This window comes from Emys orbicularis, chromosome 2 (assembly GCF_028017835.1).
Source record: "Emys orbicularis isolate rEmyOrb1 chromosome 2, rEmyOrb1.hap1, whole genome shotgun sequence".
Taxonomy (NCBI): Eukaryota; Metazoa; Chordata; order Testudines; family Emydidae; genus Emys; species Emys orbicularis.
The window spans coordinates 68,585,706-68,609,850 of record NC_088684.1 but is presented as its reverse complement, the minus strand read 5'-3'; the positions used below and the strand labels follow the sequence as shown (position 1 = coordinate 68,609,850).

Below are 24,145 nucleotides of genomic sequence, written 5' to 3'. Positions count from 1 at the left end.
TTTATTACCCATGAAAATGCTTTCTATAAGTATCTTAATAGGAATTTTAGAGTGATTCAGTAATTTATTCCTAACATTTTTGCTGTTTCAATTAATTGAACTGAAAGACATTTTAAAGATTAGCCAAAATGAATGTTTTAAAATGCACCACACCTTATAAGCATATTGTAATCAGTGAAATTACACTGAAGTGAGTGTTAGCACCCTGGTTTTGCTTTTCAGTATGTAAAAATTACTAATTCATAACCAACAGTTAAAAACCATGACTGATTTACTTGTTACATAGTTGGTGTTCTTAATGCATATTCTGTTAGGATCCAGGCATATTAACAAAACTGTATTTGAACTAATTCTCACCTTGATAATTCACTTCATGACTGAGTATTTTTTAGTTATCAAAAAGCATAACTAGTGCAATTACAATGTGACTGCCTGTTTCTGTCCTCCTTTATATAAAGTGGGACTGGGCTGTTCTTACAACCAAAACAATTTATGGTAAAGGGTACTTACGGAAGCTTTAAAAGAGGCTAACTACTGGTGAGGCTTTAGTGTACCTGCAGTCCAAACATAGTTATCAGGATAGACATTCATTGCTTTTCTTTTTTAGTACAGCATAGCAGGTTTCTGAATGAAGGAAGTCAGTCAATGTGCAGATTAACCACCACAGACTGTAAATATTTTTACTGTATGGTGATTTTTTATTTTAATAAACAAACTCTTTAAATTTAAAACTTGTACCATTGTAGTTTGTCCTTCAAATTACAATAAATAGCCAATTTTATAGGCCAGGCTGACAGTTTTCTGTGTACAAGGAATGCAGGATCAGACCCTGTCAGTGTTCAGATGCTATACAAAACAAAAAGGTTTTAGTTAACATCGCTTAAATGAATCTTGCCTCTTTTATACCCGTTCATCTCAGAGGAGCAGTTCAGAAATCTCAAGACAGCCATTTCACCGCTGAATATTTTAGCAGAAATATCCAGGTAAGTGGTTCTTATCCTACAATTCTGAACTACCCACCACAGTAGTAAATTCAAAAATATCTTCAAAATAGCTGCTAAAACCTCACTCTTCTGCAGTGCCAGTAGGCACCACCATTTACTGAGACATTTAGGAAAGCCTGAACACGTGCAAAATTTAAGTTAGCATTTGGAAATGTGAAGTCATCTTAGTTGCAGAAAAAGTCTAGGAGCCATACATTGGGTCACATTATTATGTGCTTGCAGAGCTAGTGCAGCACTGAGAAATGCAGGTGTGCTGAACTGTACTCTGTTACTTGTTCAAAACATAGGTGAAAGATGGAAGCATGTTTGGTTTAACTTAAGCCATATTTTATGTAATGTTTGGGGGGGAGAGGGGAGAAATGATACAGACTGAGCTTTGTCTAACCTGAAATCTATTGACTGGGGTTTATCAAGCTTCCTATTTATGTTACCAGATTACTGTAATAAACCAAAATATTTAAAATGAGAACCTCCATTTATTATCCTCATTTCTGATCTTGTCCTGAGTGCCCATGATGGACATAAGGTGATCTGGCTGGATATTCTGTTTAAGGACTGAGCTAGAGATTGATCCAGATGGCGTTCAATCTGCAAGAAGGCTGTTTCTTTGGAATTTGCCATGGTTGTGATGAGTCCATTTATAAACCAGTGGACACCTGTTTTGATAGGACAAATAACCCCATTGGATATTGCTTTTTGGGAGAGTACCTGGTTCTTCCGAGATCAGAAAATCCCAATTCCTAGTGGAATTTACATATTTATATGAAGTCCCTGAGTACACATTGGTGTGAGAGTTTTAATAGACAAAGACTCACTTAACCAGTTAGGAGTATTTGATACTGACGAAGGAAAGAGGAAATTTCAAGACCAGGGCTTTGAATTACAGGAACATGATAGTGTTGCAATAGTAATGCTGCTCCATCTAGTGGTTCACAATGTTAGTGACAACCTCTAACTCAGGCCTGGTCTACACTTTAAAACGTAGGTCGACAATCACAGCGTTCGGGGTGTGAAAAATCCACACCCCTGACCACCTATGCCAACCTAGCCCCAGTGTAGATGCAGCCATGTTGACAAAAGAATGCCTCTCCACCTAGCTACTGCCACAAAGGAACGTAGAGTTCTTACAGCAATGAAAAATAAAAAAAACCTGTCACTGTAGGCTGCCTCTATAGTACAGGATTATGCCACTGTAGTCCCTGTAAATATGGCCTCAGTCAGGAGGTGGTTTTTTTGGTTTGTTTTTTTGAGGTGTATAAACTTCACCACCTCTAATCTTTGTACTCCAAATATAGGCTGCTATGTTTTGCAAGCCTAGGTTTCTCTGACCACAAGAATGCACACCACTCACCTAACTCTCCAACTATTCAGCTTCCCTTGCTTGAAACCCTGTTTCATGACTTAATTGTAATGTATTGCTTAATTCCTACATAATCCACCTGCTGCATAATTTAGCAACTCAGATAATACATTCATAGTTAGGGGGTAAGGCTAAATCCCAAAACAACACTATTTACATCCACCACCATCCCCAGACACCAAAATATCACTTTGATCATTTCTAGTTTTCTGTGTGGCACTGCTTGAAAGCTGAGAACTTGCCGAAAACCCTCTTACATTTCTCATGGGTTCCTATACGTAGCTGTGTAATGCTGACAATATAGCACAACAAAATCAGCCACCATTAAACCATGCAAAGGCAATTGCTCAATGCCTACAACCTTGTGACTGGCACACATTTCTGAAGTAAATGCATCTGACGAAGTGGGTATTCACCCACGAAAGCTTATGCTCCAATACGTCTGTTAGTCTATAAGGTGCCACAGGACTCTGTCACTTATTTCTGAAGTAGTTATCCTATCATCTGGCTAAAATAACTCAACTCTTTCTGGTTATAATCACCAGACAGTCCTAGCCCCACTACATTTCTAGACAAAGTTTTCTTTTAAGAAGATGAGGTACTGGCCCTCTTGATCCTAAACTTTGATTTCAAGTGCATCATATTTTAATAGAAACAAAAGTTAAGATATGCAGGGACTTGCAGCTCAAATTATCAAGTTGCATCTCATGACCTAATCACTGTAACACCAAATCTTAAATGATCTAATATTTAATTGACTTGAAAAAACCCAAGCTTTATTATAAGTAAATTTTAAGAAGACTACTGCATACACAATTCAGTGAAGGATTTTCAAATGGACATTCCTTTCCAAACCAAGACAATTATGATTGACAGAAGCATTTAAAATGAACAGTGGCTCCTTGCCACTCCATCATCTGACTAGATCATTAAATGAAATCTTAGTACCAAAACTCTCATTTTAATTCCACAGTAAACTGACATCAAGTATAAGATTACTAGTTCAATTCAAATCAAGCAGAAGATTAACTGCGAGGAAGCCAGCTCCTCTACAAACAATATCTACTAGCTAATGAAACAGTGAAAGTGAACAAGCGGTTTGGTCGAGCGCAAATGCCATTTTGAATGTTGGAAGCAAGTGTAAAAAGAAACAAGGAAAGTAAAAGACAGGAATGTACCACTAACCTTGACACAAGGCACCCTTTCTCCTGTTATATGGAAATCCATACCTGCTGTGTTGCCACAGCAGGTGATCACATCTCACACCAACAGTTGCACAAGAATCCCAATTTATGTTTACATTTACGTCTTCTTTAGTAACTAAAGACGACATGTAAATGTCTAGTTACTAAAGAAGACACTTGCCAGAAGGAAAGTTGTCATTCCTATTAATAGCTTATCTTCCCAGTTACATTGATGGTAAGGCTGTGTCTATACTACCCTTTTTTCTCCACCCAAATTCCAACTGTTGCTAACATCAGTTCAAAATTACAGCTGATGGGCCTTGTTAATATAGACATGTTAATGCATCAAGGATTAGAGTTATTCTTTTACTTTACGTGTAAAAGTAGCTTGTTTTCTTGACATAGTTGGAGAGTCTTCAGATTTCCCCAAGGTTTTGCCAACAGGTGTTTTAGAAGTGTCTGCTACTGTAGATTTTAGATTAGCAAACAAGCCTCTCTTGGGTTTTTGCTCCTTAAGATCTTCTGAATACAAGTGCTTTTTGCTCTCATCTAGTTCTTCTTGCAGAAGAGACACTGTCGCTTCAAGCTCAAGGACACGTTTAGCCCAGTTCTGAAGACTTCTCATTTCTTGTTCCTATGGAATTGTTAAACCACATTAGATAAGTGAACACTAGCGGATGGTACTATTATTTTGTTCATTTTCTCCAAGTAAAATTTAGAGTGAGATCAGGGTGCTATATAGTAGAACTGTGCAAATACATTGATTTTTTTGGTTTGCTGGCAATCTTAAGATCAGCCATAATAGGTCAGACCAATGGTCCATCTAACCCAGTATCCTGATTGGCCAGGTGCTTCGGAAGGAATGAACAGAACAGGCAATAGAGTGATTCACCCCCTCTTGTCCACTCCTAGCTTCTGGCAGTCAGAGGCTCAGAATGCCCAGAGCATAGATTACATCCCTGACCATCTTGGATAATGGCCATTGAGGTACCTATCCTCATGAACTTATCTAGTTCTTTTTTGAACCCCTTTATAGTTTTGGCCTATACAGCATCCCCTGGCAACGAGTGCCACAGGTTGACTGTGTGGTATGTGAAGAAGTACTTCCTTATGTTTGTTTTCAACCTGCTGCCTATTCGTTTCATTGGGTGACTGCTGGTGGTTATGTGAAAGAAACTTCTTCACCTTTTCTATACCATTCACGATTGTATAGACGACTATCATATCCCTGCTTAGTCATCTCTTTTCCAAGCTGAAAAGTCCCAGTCTTTTTAATCTCTCCTCATATGGAAGCTGGTCCATATCCTTAATTTTTGTTGCTCTTCTCAGTACCTTTTCCAATTCTAATAGATCTTTTTTAAGATGGGGTACCAAACTACACACACTATGAAAGGTTTGGGTGTACCATGGATTTATATAGTGACATTGATATTTTGTGTCTTATCTATCCAACCCTTTGCTAATAGTTCCTAACATTGTTAGCTTTTTTGATTGCCACTGCACATTGAGCGGATATTTTCAGAGAACTAGTCACAATGACTTCAAGATCTTTCCCGAGTGGGGATCTAAGTTATTTGTTAGCAAAACTCTACATTTTGAAAAACACCATTTTATATGGAAAGTAATGCACATATCAGCACTGAATTTCATCTGCCATTTTGTTGGCCACTCACCCAGTCTAGTGAGATCCCTTTTTAACTCTTCGCAGTCTGCTTTGAATTTACAAAATTACTCAAGATAAGAGTCTGCAAATTTTGTCATCTCACTATTTACCCCTTTTTCCCCGATCATTTATCAATACGTTGAACAGCACTGGTCCCAGTACGGATCCCTGGGGGACAATGCTATTTGCCTTTCTCTATTCTGAGAGCTGACCATTTATTTCTGGTCCATGAGAGGACCTTCCCTCCTAACCAAGCACAGCTTACTGTACTTAAGAGCCTTTGGTGAGGGACCTTGCCAAAGGCTTTCTGAAAGTCTTAGTACACTATAGCCACATGTTTGGTGACCCCCTCAAAATTCTAATAGCTTTGTGAAGCATGATTTCCCTTTACAAATCGTGTTCCTGTCTGATAATTTGGTTCTTCACTATAGTTTCAACCAATTTGCCTATCAGACAAAATATTTTGTCTTACCCAAAACAACACTGTTTGCATTTAGTGTTTAAGGTTTTTTTTTTTTTTTTTTTTTTTTTTTTAAATTGAAGGAAGTCTTAAAACAGCTTTGGAGGAAAACATTCTGACCCCCCCCCCCATTCAAAAAAGTGTCAAAATGACTGATTTTTTTCAAGTTTTGTTTCTCCTTCCACTAATTATTTGGCAAAAACAACATGAATTCACAAAGTGTTTCAGTGTTGCCAAATCTGCATTTTCTGCTAAAGAAGTTTTGGCTGAAAAATTTTACCTACTCTACTGTACAGGCAATTATATTTGAAGAAAAATGGGCAAAGGCCATTAGCCAAAATTTAACTTAAAGTTTTGGCAGTATTGAGACATTAAATTACATTGTCACAAACACATGCAATACCACCTCAGAAACTAAATAGAGCAAGATGCCCGAATACCACATTTGGTATGCTAATTAACTTCAGTTTCCAATTTAGGTCTATATTTGACCCATTAAGACAAGAAACTCAAAATATTGGGGAAGTAAGGATCACAGGATCTTTATTCCTTAGGTATTCATCTGCTCCTGTTTCAATTTCAAACCTAGAGTCAGAATTCTCTCCACAGCAACTAATTACAGCATAATTTTGTTTGACTTTAGACTGGAATAAGATATAGATCATCAAGGAGAAGTTCCTGTTTTTATGTAAGTGTTCAAGTAGTAAGAAAGGGGAAGGTAGTTGTCAAAGTGTTTTCCATGTGGCATAAATCAGTCGCCAAATTCAACCCAGGTTGTTACTATCTAAATTGGCTATTCAATGGCCAAGAAATGGATTACTGGGCCCAGTGCAATTCCTACATAGCAGATATTTGACCACAGAGAACCACAATGGCATCAAAATTGGTAAATGATGTTTCTGGTTCTTATGGTTACAACTAAAGCCTTTTAAATGTGAACTGATGTATCCAAATCCCAGAATAAAAACTGAAGGGACTGAGCTACCCCAGTGAAATGAATGGGCTATAAACTCAAGGCCAACGCATGTAAATTGCGTAATTTAATGCTCACATGGGCTAAAAGCAAAAAGCTCAGTAGTCCTAGAAGTATCTTGCATTGTTTTTAATCTGTCCCTTCCAAACCCAGCAGCCAAATTCAAAAGGTAGCAGTATTAATTTAGTTGCTATCCAAAGAACATATTCTACTCTTTGTTTAAGCCTCATGGTCAGTGGGAGAGTCACTGCAGCTAGAATAGGGCCTTAATTGAAGATCTAGTCCAGAGGCTCTAGTTAGATATAATTTAGTCTCTTCCATAGGAAAGGCACTGTTGCTTAAAGCTATTATTTTTGTGTTTCACAGTAATCAACAGTAGTGTACAGGTGTTCTGCTGAGGTCTAGCAAGCCACAATGGATTATATTTGAGCATTCAAGAAGAGCTCTCTGAATACTGCATCTTTTATTTATATTTGAAAGTTGCTAGTTTCTAACCAATGTTTTATAAAATCATTTCAAATGCAGTCAGATTTACAGTACAGTCTCCTCTAGTTTTCCATATCTACTCCCCTCTACACAAATCAAACAAAATAAACCTTTTTACACATTACCAGTTTAGAGAATACAAGCACAGGGGTTTGACATTTGAAACCATAGTACAAGAAGTGTCCTGTATGGTCAATTCATATCCTAAAGACCATAAAAGATTCAGCAAGCAGCCAACTCAAGGACAAGCTTTATGCTAGCACTAAAAGGAACAAGAACCAAAAATAAAATTGCTATCTGCTATTCAGAAATAGCCTTGTAAAACCATCAGCTGCACTACCTTTAAATTAATGGTTAGTTTCAATACTTGTTTAACAAACCTTGAGCATTACCACGTGTGTCAGTCTATTGTTTTCCTCGGTTGTTTTTCTGCAGACTTCATTCATTTCTTGTAAGGTTTCATTTAATTTGTGTATTTTAAGCTTCAGAGATTTTATAAGCTGCACAAAACAATATTAAAGTTTAAGAAATCCTTGAAAGTTTTAAGGGTATATATACTTAAATGCATGGAGAGGTATTTAAATATTTGAGGGTGTTATTAGTATTCCACAGTAAGAGGCCATTAAGACCCCAGAATGAAAAAGTGGTCCCATGGTAGAACAATGGAATTTTACAAGTATATCTTAACCACAATAAAGTACAACCAGCACATATTAGAATTGTTCGATCAGGTGCACTGCAGGAATAAGCAGTTGCCATTCTACTAAAGACAGGAGAGTTGTGACCACTTACACCAGCAGAAAGAATGGAAGGAAGGACCACAGACTGCTCCTGGAATAACCTCACAGGCTGGGGCAAGGGGCAGTTTAAAGCCTACTTTCTCTCCTCCCCCTGCCCCCCCCCCTTTAACACTGTTCTATTGATTGTGTTTATGTGTGACTAGTTGTGAACTATCTGAGCAGGAGCACAGTTGAGATAGAGGCCCAACCTGCTAATCAAAATAGGTTTTGAGAATTAGTGCCCCCAGCTGTACTCCACTACAAAAAACAAACAAACAAAACAAACAAAAAAAGCCCCACTATTAAACTAGTTCTCTAAAGGGCTTTGAAGTTATAAATACTTACATTAAAAAAATTCTTGTGCTCACTATGTTAAATGGGCAAATGTGGGAGGGGAAAACTATGCAAAGTAAGAGCTGAGCCACTGAGTAGGAATGTATGAGAGAAGTGAAGCAGGATAGACGAGTGGGATTTCCAGGAGAATTAGTAATTCCTTTAGACTGTCTCCACTGCCTGAAGTCCCAGGCTACCATTCCAGCAATAGCTTGCTGCTCCTTTTAGCCATTTTAAATTTGAAATGCTGAACAACTCACAATTAAGCTTTTGCACTAGAAAGCAAGTTTCGTTTTCAGGCCAAAAAGTTGAAATTGGCTTCAGGGCAGAACTTGCTGCTGAGATTCTGGAGACTGGGTATAAGAAGATGAGTGACTAGTCCAGGGACTTTAAATAAATATATTATATACTCAAAATTAGAGCTAGTAAAATATAGAAAGTTTCTCACAAAAGTAAAAATGTCTGGTTTTCAGCAGAAATTGATGAAAATCTCTCTACTATATGAGTGTGTTTATTAAAAGCTGGCCAAAGAGATATTTCTCCTTTCCCTAGTGTGCTTTTAATATATATATATATATATATATATATATATATATATATATATATATATATATATATATATATATATATATATATATATATATATATAAAAAAAAACACACACCCACCCACCCACCCCCAACAGCAATAAACTACTCCAGGGTGTGAATTAGTAAGCGACGGGTACATATGAACGGTTGAAGGAATTCTGCTTTGGGGTTGTGCTTAAACGTATACCAGTAAGCCTAATGCACACTCTGGATATTACAGCAATGAGCCATTTAATGTCAGACTTCCAGATCTGCACTCCATCCAGAAAATAGCTTTGGCAACCAACCAAGTAGTTGGTTTCACTTCACTGTGACTTTAGTGCTTAAAAAAAAAAAAAAAAAAGGAGGAAGGACTGCTTTTTTAACGGCACTGATCTGAAATTCAGTATCTGGGCTGTTACCCAGCATCCTTGGGCAAATTACTTAGCCTACACCTCTGTTCCTCATCTCTAAAATATGGGGCAATAATTATTTCCTACCTCAAAGGATTGTTGAATAAAGTGTTTGTGAGGCATCCTGATCCTAGGCCAGATTTTTTGCTGATTCTAGTTTCCACCGCATCCCGACTATTAGAGAGCATATGTAATTGTCACTACAAGATGACATTCAAGCCAGTGACAAGCCAGAATGTAAGAGAGCCCAATTCCCATTTTAGGCACCAAAGAAAACTCAGCATATTGGGTAGGAACACTTCTGAAAGCTTTTCCCCAGTTGAGAGAGTTCTATTGCTGAGCACTTGAAGATCTGGCCCTTACAGGCTAGAGCCCTCAATCACCAAAACAATCTCCCACGCATCCAAGTCTAGGACAAGATAGAGAAATTTACCTCATCTTTCTCATCGCACTGTCTCTGCAATACTTCTGAAGTTCTCTGCATCTCCTTATATTTAAGATCTGTATATGACAAAGAGAGAGAGTTAAGCTGGTTTATACTCTACAAGAAGAACATACTGGAAGAATATTAGATGCTTACCTGATTTCACTTTGTCTTCTGCAGTCAACACATCTGAATTTGGGATTCCCAAAGCCAACAATCCATCTGACCGCTCTCCAAATTTTTGTTGCAACTCTAATATTTTCCTATCTCTGTCCTGAACAAAGAAATGCACACTGATATTTGTGTAAAGAGAATATACACCTGTGACTAAAAGGTTGGCCTTTAACCAAGTTTACTACTGTAAATGTTGATCATATTGAACATTGGAAACAGTTGCCAATTGATGGTTTACTTTTAAAGTTAGTCTTACTGAGTCTTCTCTAGAAATTTGTGTCACTCTCTTGCCAAGGCAGATAGGTATTCCACTTAGGAATGTGCATGCTCAGCACGCCAGAGCTGGAGACTTTTGCCTAGCAAAGCTCAGTGGTTTGAGCATTGGCTTGCTAAACCTAGGGTTGAGAGTTCAATCCTTGAGGGGGCCATTTAGGGATCTGGGGCAAAAATCTGTCTGGGGACTGGTCCTGCTTTGCGCAGGAGGTTGGACTAGATGACCTCCTGAGGTCCCTTCCAGCCCTGATATTCGATGATGATGATGGATGAGGATATCTGTAGAGCAGGGGTTCCCAGCCTTTTTCTCTGAGCACCCCTCCCCCACCCCCACCTGCTATAGAAACTCCACAGCCCACCTGTGCCACAACAACTGCTTTTCTGCAAATCCAGTAGACTAAGAGCCAGGGCCGTCATTATGGGGTAGCAAGCAGGGCAACTGCCCAGGGCCCCACGCCACAGAGGTCCCCATAAAGTTAAGTTGCTTGGGCTTTGGCTTCAGCCCCAGGCGGCAGGGCTCTGGCTTCAGCTTTCTGCTGTGGGTCCCAGTGAGTTTAGCACTGGCCCTGCTCTCTGGTTTATTTTGGCAGACCCCTGAAACCTGCTCATGGCCCCCCAGGGAACCTATACCCTGGTTAAGAACCGCTGCTGTAGAGGGCTCATGCTCCCGCTTCTTGGCTGTAACCCCTCCCCTCACTATGACGTGGCGCTACCCTGACCCCCCTCATTTCCTTTGCACCAAAAGCCACTGACAGGAGACTCTGATGCAGAGGGGCCAGAGCGTAGGTCATGGAATACATGTTTGCATCACATCTCGAAGAACCACAAGTAACAATTTCTTCTGAGTAGGTGCAGATGTGGGGTACTGCTTGTGAGTCACCTATCTAGAGGCCGGGCTCAGAGTCTACTACAATTGGGATCGCAGGACCGCCCTTCCGAGGCCTGTATCCACTTTGGAAGATGTGATCATAGCATAATGGTCTGTAAACATATGTATGGACAACCAGGTGACTGCCCTGCAAATGTCCAGTATGGAAATGCCACTGAGAAATGCTATCTATGTGGCTTGCACTCTTGTGGAGTGAGCCTATATCTGCTGAGGTGTAGCTGAAGCTCTCTCATATAAAAAAAAACCTCTTTAGTCCTATCTAGCCTTTTATGTAGGCATTGCCTGACATCCAGAGTATGGAGGTGCTATTCTTCTGGGGAAGAGCATGGATTAGGGGAAAAAACCCACAGGTAAATACACTGCCTGATTTAGATGACACAGAAAGCACCTTGGATAAGAACTTTGGGTGAGGTCGCAACATTACCTTGTCCTTGGAAAACAGTGCAAGCTGGCTCAGCCATGAGGGCCTGCAACTCATAGACCCTTCTTACCAAAATAATGGCTGACAGGGTGCAAGAGGCTCAAATAGAGGGCCATACAGAGCTGCTAGAACAATGTTTAGGTCCAAAAAGGGAACCAGTTCTCAGACCAGAGGATGTAAGCAGAGAAGCCTCTTCAGTTTTTTCCAATGCCACAATGACAAGACTTGTGATTTCCCTTGAAATCAGGAGAATGGAATCCTGATATCACTGCCAAATGCACTCTCAGCAAACTGAGCACAAGGCCTGATTTCTGAAGATGTAGCAGTTACTCCAAGATATTCTGGATGGAAGCCCATCGGTTGGGTCCCGAAGGTCAAGGACCACACTGAGAATCTTTTCCACTTGGCTAAGTAGGCCGTCCTAGTGGAGGACTTCCAACTGTTGAGTAGGACTTGCTGGACAGCTGCTGAGCACTGCTCCTCCTCTTCATCCTCTAGCCCATAAGGTGCAGGAAGCTGATTGAAGGATTGAGGGTGCAGCCATGGTCCTGAGTGAGCAGGTCAGGATGGAGAGAAACAGTATGGGAGGCGGAGCCAACAGAGCAAGGAGGTCTGAGACCCGGCATTGTACCTGCCACACTGGAGCAATGAGGATGAACTTGACCTGATCCACCTTCAGAGCTTGAGGATGACCTGATAATTCTGCAGAAGATATACAGAAGAGCTGAATGCCAGCTGCCGTGAAAGACACTGGAGATGGAGCCTGGACTAAGGCCCCCCCTGGGAGCAGAACAACTGGTGACACCTTTGTTTTCCCTCATCGCAAACTGGTCAATCATGGGAATGACCCAGAGAACTCTCCCTCAGCAACCACTCATGGCCTGGCGGGTGGGGGGAGAAAAACAACAAATAACACTCTACTGAGATGGCCCATGAGACAATTTTGCACCCCCAGCAAATGGATTGCTACCGGAGCGATGACTTCTTTGATGCAAAATTGGCACAGGTTGATCACTTTCAGACAGAGTAACCTGGAAAAGCACTTAGTCTTGCTTGTTCACATAGCACATTGCAATAGTTTTGTCATGAGTGTGTGAACCATCAAGTGTCTGATGTGGTCCCAGAAGGCATGACATGCATTGTGGATGGCCCAAAGTTCAACATGCAGATATGGAGTGAGGCTGCACCCTCAGTGAATCTAGATGCACCCCCCAACACAGAAGAGAAGTGTCAGTAACCACTGACTTGGTCGAAGAGGGCTGAGTGAAGGGGACTTCTGGGCACACATTGTGTGGGGACTCCCATGAGTGCAAGGAATCCAGGACTAGAGGAGGAAGACAAACCGTGTCCAGAGAATGCAGGGAAGGACAGTAAACCATCCTGAGCCACATCTGAAGAGGGCGACAATGCAACTTGGCACACTGTGTTCAAGGGGACATGTGGCCCAACAGGCTTGGACACAGGCGGACTATCATAAATGGCTGAGACGGCAAACTGAGGCAGGCCTGCAGAAATGCCTGGAAGCGGTTGGTTGGCAGGAATACCTTTGACCTTGTGTAATCTCAGAGGTCCCAATTAACTATTTGTTGAGTAGAAGTCAAGGTTGACTTTGCTCGACCGTCTGGGACTCATTTTAAACACTGCAAACTAAATGTGACGTCAATGTGGGTAAGAACCTCCTCTCTGGAGCCAGCCTTCAGCAACCAATCATCAAGCTATCAGAAGATGTGGATTCCCTTCCTCCTAAAATATTCCATGATATTGCCATGCATTTGGTGAAAACTCGGGGGGCAGAAGAGAGGCCGAATGGGAGGACCATATACTGAAAGTGGCAGTCTCCTACCACAATGTAGAAACTTCCTGAGGCTCAGCAGAACGTACAGTGTCCTCAAAGTCCAGGGCAGCAAACCAGTGGTTTTGAGACAGTGTGGGAGGATAGCCGATAGAGTGACCATGCAGAATCTCAATTACTTAATTTGTTGTGGGCACGAAGGTCAAGAGTGGGTCACATCCCGCCTTTGGATTTCGGTATAAGGAAGTACCAGGAGTAAAAACACGGCGCTCCAGTGTTCCTATGGAACCTCCATCGCTCCCAACTTCAAAGAGCTGACCTGCTTGATGAGCAGTGTCTCGTGAGAGGGGTTCCTGAACAGGGACAGGAAAGGAGGGTTGGAGGGGGACATGGAGAGGAACAGGATTGCATAGCTCAATCCAACAGTATCTAGGACACAGCTGTCGGAGGTAATATAGTCCCAAGCATTATTAAAGTGGACCAGTGCTCTGGTCAAAGGAGTCAAAATGGGTGCTTGGTCTGTGCTGAGGGAGGGCATGTGAACTGCCCGAAGCTCAAGCCCAACTGCTTCCTCCTGTGGGATCGATCCCCCTTTCTAGGGTAGTCCTGTTTTAGGAGAAAAGATTGTGCAAAGGAATGCTGCAGGTGACATTGTTGCTGCTGCTGAGCCTCATAATGGTATCTTCGCATGGATGACCTGTTCACTTCCAAGGACCTCAAGGTAGCCCTGAAATTCCTGAAGGAGTGCAAAGTGTCATCAGTCTTGTCCGAGAACAAGACTTTGCAGTCAAAGGGCAAGTCCTTGATGGATATCCAGAGTGATTCCAAAGTTCTGCAGCCAGAAAACCTTCCTCAGTTACCGCCAAAGCCATAACCCTGGCCAAGGTGCCTATAACATCAAGGGCGGGCTGCAGGAATGTTTTGGCCACTAAGCAGCCTTCCACAACAAACATCCGGAACTCCTCATGCAAGGCCTCTGGCAACTGGTCCTCAACTTTAGCCATGACTGATCAATTGAGGAAGTCATATTGGGCCAACAAAGCTCATTGATTTGCAATCCTCATCTGCAAGGGCGATGAGGTAGAGTGGCTGGATCTTCTAGGCAGGAAGATCTACGAGTCTGTCCTTGAGAGTAGACTTGAACTTTCCTGGCGAGGCCCTGTCATTTACCGCTGTTACAACAAGGGAATTCGGGGCCAGATGGAAAAAGAACCCCTCAAATCCCTGCATGGGAACAAAGTAGCACTTTTCCACACGTTTTGCCACCAGCAGTACTGAGGCCAGTGTACTCCACAGGGCTCTCGTGTGCTCAAGGAGCACATCACTGATCAGGAGGACCACTCTCCTTGGGATGGTGGGCTATAAAATGTTCATCAGTTTGCGTGTGTTCTCTTGGAGGAATGCCGCTTGGATGCCCAGGGGCGTAGTTACATGGGGTAAAGGTCTTGGTACGCCTTAAAAGTTCTCTGGAACAGAAGGAGAGGACAAATGAGGAAGCACAGCATCGTCCGGCCACTGAGAGGGATAGGGTATTGGTGGCCAGGGACCTCTGTCCCGGCCATGAGGCACCTGCCAACCTGGGAGCCATACTGGTCCATTGGCATCCTCCGGAGTTCACTGGTTGATGCGGAGCAGGAGGACGACAACTGACTCTGAATCAGAGCACCGGGATCTCAGCAACGTGGGCAGAGTTACACCCAAACATTGGTCCGAGTCATCTGTCTCCCAGAACAAGGTGGGAATCTGGGCCCCTGATGAAGGCAGTACAGGGCATGCTGGTGCCACAAGGAGCATTGGTTCCGATGGAAACAGCGGTACCGGAGCATCCAAATGCACCAACGACAAAGGTGGTGAGAGCTGCCATAAGAGCACTTGCAGCATTGAACGTGGCAGGGCTGAAGAGAGTGCTAGTGCTGAGGTCCCCCGCACCAATTCCAGTACCAGCTCCATCCCCACCACAGGAAGGAGAGCATCTAGATGCAGTGGCCACGGACATAGAGGTGCAGTGGCTCGTTACATTGGAGGTGGCGCAACCCTGGGAAAGTCCTGGACCAACAGTGAGATCAGGATGAAAAGGCAGAGGTGGTATGTGGCGGCCTGGTACACCGACAACGTGGACGAAATTGGTACCGACATCTCCCTTGTTAGTACCAGATTCAACAGATGCCTTAAGACAGGAGCCAGAATCAATTATATTGGGTTTCTGCATTTCCCACCTGGTACCAGGGAAGGGTCAGATGTATCCATGCCATCCTGCCTGCCAGAACTGACCCTGTGCTGGTCTGCACGTTTTCAAGGGGAGGCAAAGGAGTCGCCCCACAACTTGGAGCGGTCCCAAGACCTCTTCCTCAGCACCAACGACAGAACAGCTCCTCTGTCTCTTTGGCAAGGCGCCTGCCCCAGAATGAGTGGCGGCAGTGCTCTGAGCCCGAGGGGGGCCTTGGTACCAGATCATGCCACATGGCCTATTCAAGCAGGTGCTGCTTGAGGCAAAGGTCCCACACCACTTGAGTCCACTTCTGAAACAATATACAAATTGAATAGCGCTCTTAAGGTGTGCCTCACCAAAACAAAGCAAGCAACGTGTGTGAGGATTGCTATTGAGGATCACCCCTCCACACTAAGGATAGTGTTTAAACCCCAGTGAGGGCATCACTGGGGAACACTAAAGTTATCAACTAATACTTATTACAATAAAATAGGTGCGAGATTGTGAGACTTCAACCACAGGTGGTGAGAAGAAGGAACTGTGTTGGGGTAGGGAAGGTGCCATCTCAGATAGCCAGGGAAGGTGCCAGAGCATGAGCGCTACCTTTCTACAGGTAATGCTAGGCAAAAGCTCAGGCATGCTGGATGTGTACACACCTAAGTGGAATACACATCTGCATCTACTTGAAGATTATGTAATTTAGTGTAGGATACAGCTACTAAAAGATTCAAGTATTGAGTATAGACTCAAGAGTCTTTTGGGTTTTATTAAAAATTTTGATTTCTCACCACAAAACTACCAATCTCCTGACCATCAACTGCTTCCCTATGAACCTTCAGAATTAAGAACTTCTATGAGGGCTATCCCTCTCACTCACCATGTCTCCACTCTGCTTTTCCTCCACAGAAACTTCCCCTCAAAGATTGAAGTCTTGCTCCCACCCTCTAGACACCTCCTTGCAAGTTGTGGGATCCCATCTTAGCTCCTGGCTTCTATGTCATCATTCTCATACTGGCAATCCTTTGCGTTGCTACCATCCTCCTCCAGTCATTCTAGGTCTTTCCTCCTGACACAGCTTTGATCAAATCCACATTCCCTCCAGTTAACACACACACAAAACTGATGTCTGGGTGGAGTGTGCAGGTAGTGCTTCCACACACAAAAGAGCTCATTGGTGTTAGCCACGCAGAATGTGTCTACACAGCAATAGTACACCCACAGCTGGCCTGTGTCAACTAACTCAGGCTTGTGGGGCCTGGGCTGCGGGGCTAGAAAACTGTAGTGCAGACATTCAGGCTCAGGCTGGAGGGTCCCAAAGCCCAAGCTCCAGCCGGAATGTCTACACTAGTTTTATAGCCCCACAGTCCAAGTCTGCCAACATGGGCAAGCCGCAGGTGTTTTATTGCAGTTTAGACATACCCACAGCCAGAGTTCCCAGAGAAGCTATTAGCATAGAAAGTGTCAGAAGGAGCCTGTGACACCCTCCTAGCACAATAGGACCATGTATTCACAGCATAAATGAGTTGAACAACCTCAAAGAAGTTATTTTGGTGGCTTAGTTTACAATGTTACAGTTAGAGGGAGAATTCCTGGAGGATACCTTTAAGGAAAGGCAATGTTACATAGGCTGACAATTTAAGGACACTACACTGCAATTTAAAAAACAAAAACAAATGAAGTCTACCTCAACTTTCTCTTGTTCAACTACGAACTCTTCTATTGGAACATAGTGGTCTTCAATTTGTTTCATTGCACACATATATGCATGTTTCTTTATAGCTTCCTTATACATTTCAAATTTATTCTCCAATTTTTCCTCATAACTTTCTCTCATATCTTCCAAGCGTTTACTGACAATGATAAATAAATCAAGTTAGCTTGCTTGAGTGCTACATTTACACAATTTTACAAGAGTCGAAGTGTTAATATTTCAAAACTACACGTGAAACCTAGAAAGAGTTGGACAAAGATTCAAAGTAAATAAAAATTAAGAGGTTAAGTGGGAGACTAGCAGAAGAAATGTCCAGTACTCTAAGTTCTACTTTTTAAGCTTGCAGTAATTTCACTTAGTCCTTTAGTCAGTCTTGTCAAATTCTATTTTTCAGTATCAGAAAAATAATTCTAGTTATCTATAGTACTAGAACATTGTAAGTTAAGTAATAGAGAAATCAAGAGAAGCCAAAAATTGTTGTTTCTGGCTCCTTTACTGTCTAGATATTCATGCTAGCAAGGACTTTTTCTGAGCTACTTACAATGGTGCTATAATGCAAGTCTATGGGACAACTATATATGCAACAGGAAGTGTTATGTGCATATTTAATGCTGCAAGTCAGTCAAGTTTGGTTGGTCTAGTTTTCTATACGACTTTGGTTTGGCAACAGATATTTGCCAGTCCAGGAAAGCTAAAAACATGTTATATGGCACTGCTTTGATCTATCATTCAGCTGATGCAGTCACAGTACACCAACTGGCAACACTGAAAAAGGCTCAGAGGTATTTATATGGTCCCCATTATGGTGAGGCACTCAAATACTGCAATCTTTAGTGGATTTATACTCACACCATCACAGAGGTTGGGAAGTGCTATTATCCCCCATTATACAGTTGCAGAACTGAAGCACAGCAAGCCTAAAGTCACACAGAAAGCCAGTGGAGGAGAAGGCAATCGAACCTGTGGCTCCCAATCTTGAGCTAGCACTCTAAATACTGGACCATCCCTCCTCTCCTTAATATCCAAGCTCAAACCCATTTGAGATTGAACTCCTATGAATTTGATCCACTTTTAAACTTGAGCCCATCTACAATTTAGGTCTTATTTTGGCATATAAGTGCAGTTTGAGGAACCAGCATAAGCTATACTGGTACAAGCAGTGGTGAGTTGGAGCCGGTTCGCACCGGTTCATGGGAACCGGTTGTTAAATTTAGAAGCCCTTTTAGAACCGGTTGTCCAGCGTGAGACAACTGGTTCTAAAAGGGCTTTTAAATGGGGAAGGTGTCGGGCGGGGGGCGTCAAGGAACGCAGGGGGTTGGATGGGGCAGGAGTCCCGGGGGGCGGACCACGACCCCCTCGTGGGGTGAGGAGTAAGGAACCAGTTGTTAAGATTTTGGCAGCTCATCACTGGGTATAAGCACTTCTATGTCAGTATAAACTGCATCTACATCAGGAAGGTTTTGCTGGTTTAACTGTGTAAACTCACCCTCCAAACAGAACTACATTGATAAATTTAAGTTTAAACCAAGCCTTAGATGAGCTATTCCAGCCTTAATTTTTGTGGGGGGGGGGGGGGAGGGAGGGGGCAGAAGAACCCAGCAAGTTTCCATCAATAGGCAGTGACAGACCTGACACATTAACACTACTGTAAGACATGTCTAACCAATTGTCTCCTATTTTACTACACTACAGTACAATACATTTCTGTGGCATTCCTATTAGGCTCATCTTGGCACCAATCATAAATACAGGGGTGAGGTACACAATCCCATTGCAATTTTCGCAATTTTTTTAGAACTCCCCTAGAAAAACATGGGACACCATCCCAAGAAAAGATGCAAAAATGCTACAGGTAATTTCAGGTTTCTTTAGTAGCATACAGATGCCTACAACCTCAGTGCATGCTTGATTTCTCTGTGTTTAGTCAACTGCAAGAGAGGTCATGGTCTATCATGGCTAGCCTCTTCTTAAATGTCAGACAACTGTACTTTAGTGGAACAGAAGCAGAAGCTGAATGAAAATGAATAGCAGAGAGAAGATGAGAGAACTAAGCAGATGATTTTTCTTGCCATCCAACTGCTTCTACTACCTGACATAACACCACACGCATGGGGATGGCAAAAAGAGAAGACTGGTGAACGGTTGGCAGGAAAGAGGAGGTCTGAGAAGAGCTGGACAGGGCGAGACTATTTTTCATAACTATTTGAAAGCAGTCACTCATTGTACATGAGAGAGCTCACACCCTATGTCACATGCAATAGCATTTGAAATACCCATCAACTTTGCAGATTCCCAAATTATTGAACCAATCCCTGGAGTTACCACGACCATTGCTCAGAACCAGCTCTATATTCTGTGTGCAGTCACAGTATTTTAGCCACCAAGAAGTCAGTAATGGTTTGTGGAACTGGCAAAAAGCCACACAAAACCGTGTGCTTACAAAGGTGTTCTACCACTAATGTAGCAGTTTGTATTCTACAGCAATCTAGGACAGTGTCCTCAGAGGTACTGAGTGTATGTGATTAGACCCATCAGTCTTACCTGGTCTGGTAGATTCTCATGTACGGGAAAGTCAGAATGAGATATCCTCCAGTAATTTCTGGTTAACCATAGAATAAATTCAGTGTTGCATGCAGAGGACATTACCATTTTCTGTTTGTTTTTTGAAAGCGTGCAACAGTAGTCTGATCACTGAGACATTTTCTAGTCTTTTGCTCTTGGGAACAATAGAAGAGCTTTAGAGTTGGCCAGCCATTATTAGCTTCCTCTCTAAATGGTGTATGCATGAGATGTTCCTATTCTATTCCATCCCATCATGTTATATAGTTTTGATGGTCTCATCGCTTACCTCCAGGTTTCCTCGGTTTCCAACAGTTGTTGAAACATGGCTTCTGCCATCTCTTTACGTAGCTGCACCTCAAGAAGAAGTTTACTCTGCCTTTCTGCAACTAGCATCTTCTTCAGGTTCTCAGTAGTTTTCAAGAGCTCCTGCATTTAAAATACTTCACTTCAGAAACCAAGCTAAAAGCAGTAATAACATGCAATTAAAATTAAAAAAAAAAAAAAAAAAAAAGTGTTATTTACCAGGCAATGGTGTTCATAAAAGCTCTCTACCTGTCCACTATGGAACATGAAACCCCATCTCATGGGCCTTTCTATGTTGGTTTTCCTATTGAAATACTGAGGTTTCATCAGAACTGAGGTATGTGCCCAAGAAAATGATTGAGCCCACTCCCACTGAAGTCAACGGGAAAAACTGATACTTACTTCAATAGTTGTATCTTGCTCAGAGAGAGAGAGAGAGAGAGAGAGAGTGTGTGTAAGTTTTAAACAAACAATTTAATACTGTACACAGCAATGAGGATTGTGAAACTTGGTTGAGGTGGTGAAGTCAGAGGGTGGGATATTTCCCAGGGAATGCCTTACTGCTAAAACGAACTATAACAGCTGAGCCCTCAAGGGTTAACACATTGTTGTTAATGTAGCCTCACAGTCTACAAGGCAGCACAAATGGAGGAGGGGAGACAGCATGGCAGACAGAGAGACACCCCCTGTGCATGAGAGAGACAGAGATGTGCATTGCCCCTTTAAGTATGCTGACTGCACTCTAAGTACATTGCCTTTTTAGTTAGATCAGCACGTTGAGACAGCAGCTGCTGCCAGCAAGCTCCCGCAGTCCCGAGCCCTGTCGAGTTCCCCCCTGCTCTATGGAGATGGGGCAAGCGGGGGGGCGAGAAGGACACCCTGACATTAACCCCCCTCTTCCGCCCCACCTGCACAGCAAGCAGGAGGCTCCCGGGAGCAGCTCTAAGACAGAGGGCAGGAGCAGCACATGGCAGTGGGGGGAGGGACAGCTGAACTGCCAGCAATTGATAGCCTGCTGGACGGCTGCCGCACAGGGAACTTGGAGCTGATAGGGGGCTGCCGGTCCACCCTGGTTCCAAGCCCCCCCACCAGCTCGCTCCAACGGGCTCCTCTTTCTGCAAGCAGTGGACAAAGCAGGCGACTGCCAAACAACATTATAAGGGAGCATTGCGTAATTTTAAACGAGCATGTTCTCTAATTGATCAGCAATGAAACAACGTTAACTGGGAGGACTAAGTGAGGAGTTACTGTACCTCATGGGTCATGATGGTGATGTCCACTTCCTCTTCAGAGGAGGTATCTATATCTTCATCAGGAACCTCTTCAGCAGATATGTTGGCATCAAAATGTACTATAGGCTTGCAATTCTTCCCAACCAGTTTTGGAGCAAAATATCCAAAGGTTTGGGGGTGGATTGTCTGAATAACCTGAAAAATTGTCAAAATTGTATGTACTGTGGGGGAAATAGCATTTCTTTCTGGTATAAATATAAAAGAGTTATGTTAACAAGCCTTCCATCTAGCAAAGAATCTGTTAAAATACATATACTTTTAAGACAGAAACAATGATGTTGTCCCTCAGGTTTTATTTAATAAAACAAGACCGTTTTCCTTATTTTCAGAGTTGCTATGGTTAGTTATCTAAGCAGAGATTTGGAAAAAATGTCCAAGAATTTTAACTTTTGGCACATTTGCCCTGAATGACCAAGAGCAATTACCTAAGGTGGCTATTGCCTCATGTGGGATGTAACTGAGAGGTTCAGGTGTCCACCCTGATGGGCAAGATTAAGATTGAGTCATGGGACTTTGATCAGAGAAGCTCAGGGATTATGACAGACAAGCTCTATCCATCCAGAGATGGAAGAAGCATGTACTACGAGAGAACTCAAACAGGGAAAGCTCTACATTGAGAGCACTGTCAGAAGCCCTGACTTAGGAGCTCTAACAGTTTAAGAGTGTAATAGAGTTTTACATTTAAAAGTGGGTTTACAGCCTCAAACTAGAAATAAGATTCTCCTTCCATGAAGTAAAGGCTCCCTCACGAGAGCAGCAGGAGGTGGACAGCAAGAGGCAGCCCAGCAACTGATTCTGTGGGGCAGCTGTCAGGAAGAAATAGGAAAGGAAGTAGAGCAGGGCAAGATAAAATACCACCCAAAATCCTGCATTAAGTGATGAGGCAGGGAGGGTAGGAACTAGCAACCACCTAGGAGGGGAGGAGAGGGGGCGCAGAGAAGAGAGAGCGTGCACGCCAGCTACTCCCAAAGAAAGTAAAGATTGTTTGAACAGGATTCTACTCAGGGGTTGAGCACACTGCCTCCAAACCACTCCATGCCCCTACTGACCAGAAGGCAAGACCAGTAAGAAAAAAATTAAACCCAGGTCATGAACATTAAACAAGAGGAATTTGAGCACTAGAGATCTTGTTTAGGATATTGGTTGTAAGATACTAGAGATTGCCTCTTCTTACTGAATCTCTTGAATCTGCTGTTAAAAAGCTTTCACACATCATGTGCATGTGCGCAGCTGGCATAACATGGCCAACACTGTCTGGTCACACTAAGTAACTGTACTTAGTTTAGTGCATACTAATATAGGAATGCAATTCTGCATACCTGATTGAAAAATGACAATTTCAAGAAAGTTAAGACTATTAAAAACTTTTTGCAAACAAGCAACAGCATTTTATATATAGGAAGTAGTATGGTATATTATAAGCCCATAAGAGACAAGCCAGTTGCACTTCAAATCAAGAAGTCCTAAGTACATTGAGACCATATGATCAGGAGTTTCAATATATAGTCAATCTAGGCAATTCATAAGTTAAGTGTAAGAATGCTTCAAGGAGAAGTAGACTTCTACTTACCTGTTTGGCTGTAGCAGAAAATTTCATTACGTGTAATGTCTCACTGTGAGTGGAGGCACACTGATTAACGTTGACAATCATACAAGCTTTGCCTTTACCACAGAAGAACGGTTGAAACAGGCGGGTGAGTTTACTCTCTCTGAATGGAATATAGCTGTGTTTCACACTTAAAGAGAAAATTGTACAATTTCCATTAAGGAAACTGAGTGAGTTGTAATATCATATGCATAGCTTTTCTAGATCCAATCTTTGAGGAAACATATGCGCTTTTCCATAAGAACACTCAACTTTGAATGTAACGTCCCTATCCAACAAAGCTCAACATATTCCCAAATACTGTCCAAGAAATGATATATAGAAGGTATTTTAAAAAGTCAAGAAAAAAAAATATGGACAACAAATCTGTATTGTTGGACAAGTTCCTACCACTCACAAAAAGGAGATACTTTACTTGAATAATCTCATGCTGAGTACAGTCTATTTCTGAACTCTCAAGTGAGTCTACTTGCACAGATTGAGAAAAATCTGCATTTATGAGAGATACTGGTTGCTCGCAGTATAAAAGTCACTGGTTTTGCAGTTTCATGTCTCTTCTACCATACTCGCACATACAAATTTAATTCTTCTACTTTTCCTGTGGAAAAATTATTGTGTTATTGTAGTGATGTTTGTAATAAATATATTGCTAAATGTACATGTTAAGTGAACCACTGTGCAAGTTTGCAGAACCACTACCCAAAGCTGTGCACTGCATGATTAGTCTTTTAGCTGAACTAAAACTCAAGTTGTTTTAAGTCTTCTCACTTACTTAGGATTCTGCTTCTGCTTCAGTGCTGCAATGCATTTCCCAAGAATAAAAAGAGAATTATTAATATTCCCTGCTTCTTTTAGTCTGTCTCCAAAAGTTTGTGTCTTATTGCACCGTTCAGACCCAGCCAAGTCACAGAGAGACATTCTAAATGAAAGAATTAATTAATAATAAAAATATTGTACAAGTTAAACACAATTTTTAATATTGTTTACTTTCAGATATGTTAGTGCGATAAAAATCACTAACTCTTAACATTTCTGGACACACATCTAAGATGTAGACTACAGAGTACCTTCTTTCTAACGTTTGATTCTTCAGTGGCTTTTGCAAACAGAAGGTAAGAAACATGGTTTTGTACAAAGCCTTTCCTTCAATACAAAGTCCAGAGTAGGGCATCAGATAAACTCACAGCCTTAATTATGAGTTTGTCATGGAGGTCACGGATTCCGTGACTTTCCGGGATCTCTGACACTTCTGCAGCAGCCAGTGC

The 24,145-nt window shown here is 42.1% G+C and overlaps 1 protein-coding gene across 1 annotated transcript in view; it reads right to left on the bottom strand.

The window, feature by feature from the left end:
- Nucleotides 1-3,906: 3,906 nt before the first annotated feature.
- Nucleotides 3,907-24,145, bottom strand: part of LOC135874723 (kinesin-like protein KIF20A) — a 35,242-nt gene continuing 15,003 nt past the window's right edge. The window contains exons 10-18 of the mRNA XM_065399634.1: nucleotides 23,653-23,799; nucleotides 22,845-23,010; nucleotides 21,236-21,409; nucleotides 19,966-20,105; nucleotides 17,091-17,256; nucleotides 9,805-9,922; nucleotides 9,658-9,725; nucleotides 7,511-7,630; nucleotides 3,907-4,182 (exon numbers count right to left, since the gene is read on the bottom strand). Of these exons, the coding sequence (XP_065255706.1) occupies nucleotides 3,907-4,182; nucleotides 7,511-7,630; nucleotides 9,658-9,725; nucleotides 9,805-9,922; nucleotides 17,091-17,256; nucleotides 19,966-20,105; nucleotides 21,236-21,409; nucleotides 22,845-23,010; nucleotides 23,653-23,799 (1,375 nt within the window). The remainder of the gene's footprint in view (nucleotides 4,183-7,510; nucleotides 7,631-9,657; nucleotides 9,726-9,804; nucleotides 9,923-17,090; nucleotides 17,257-19,965; nucleotides 20,106-21,235; nucleotides 21,410-22,844; nucleotides 23,011-23,652; nucleotides 23,800-24,145) is intronic.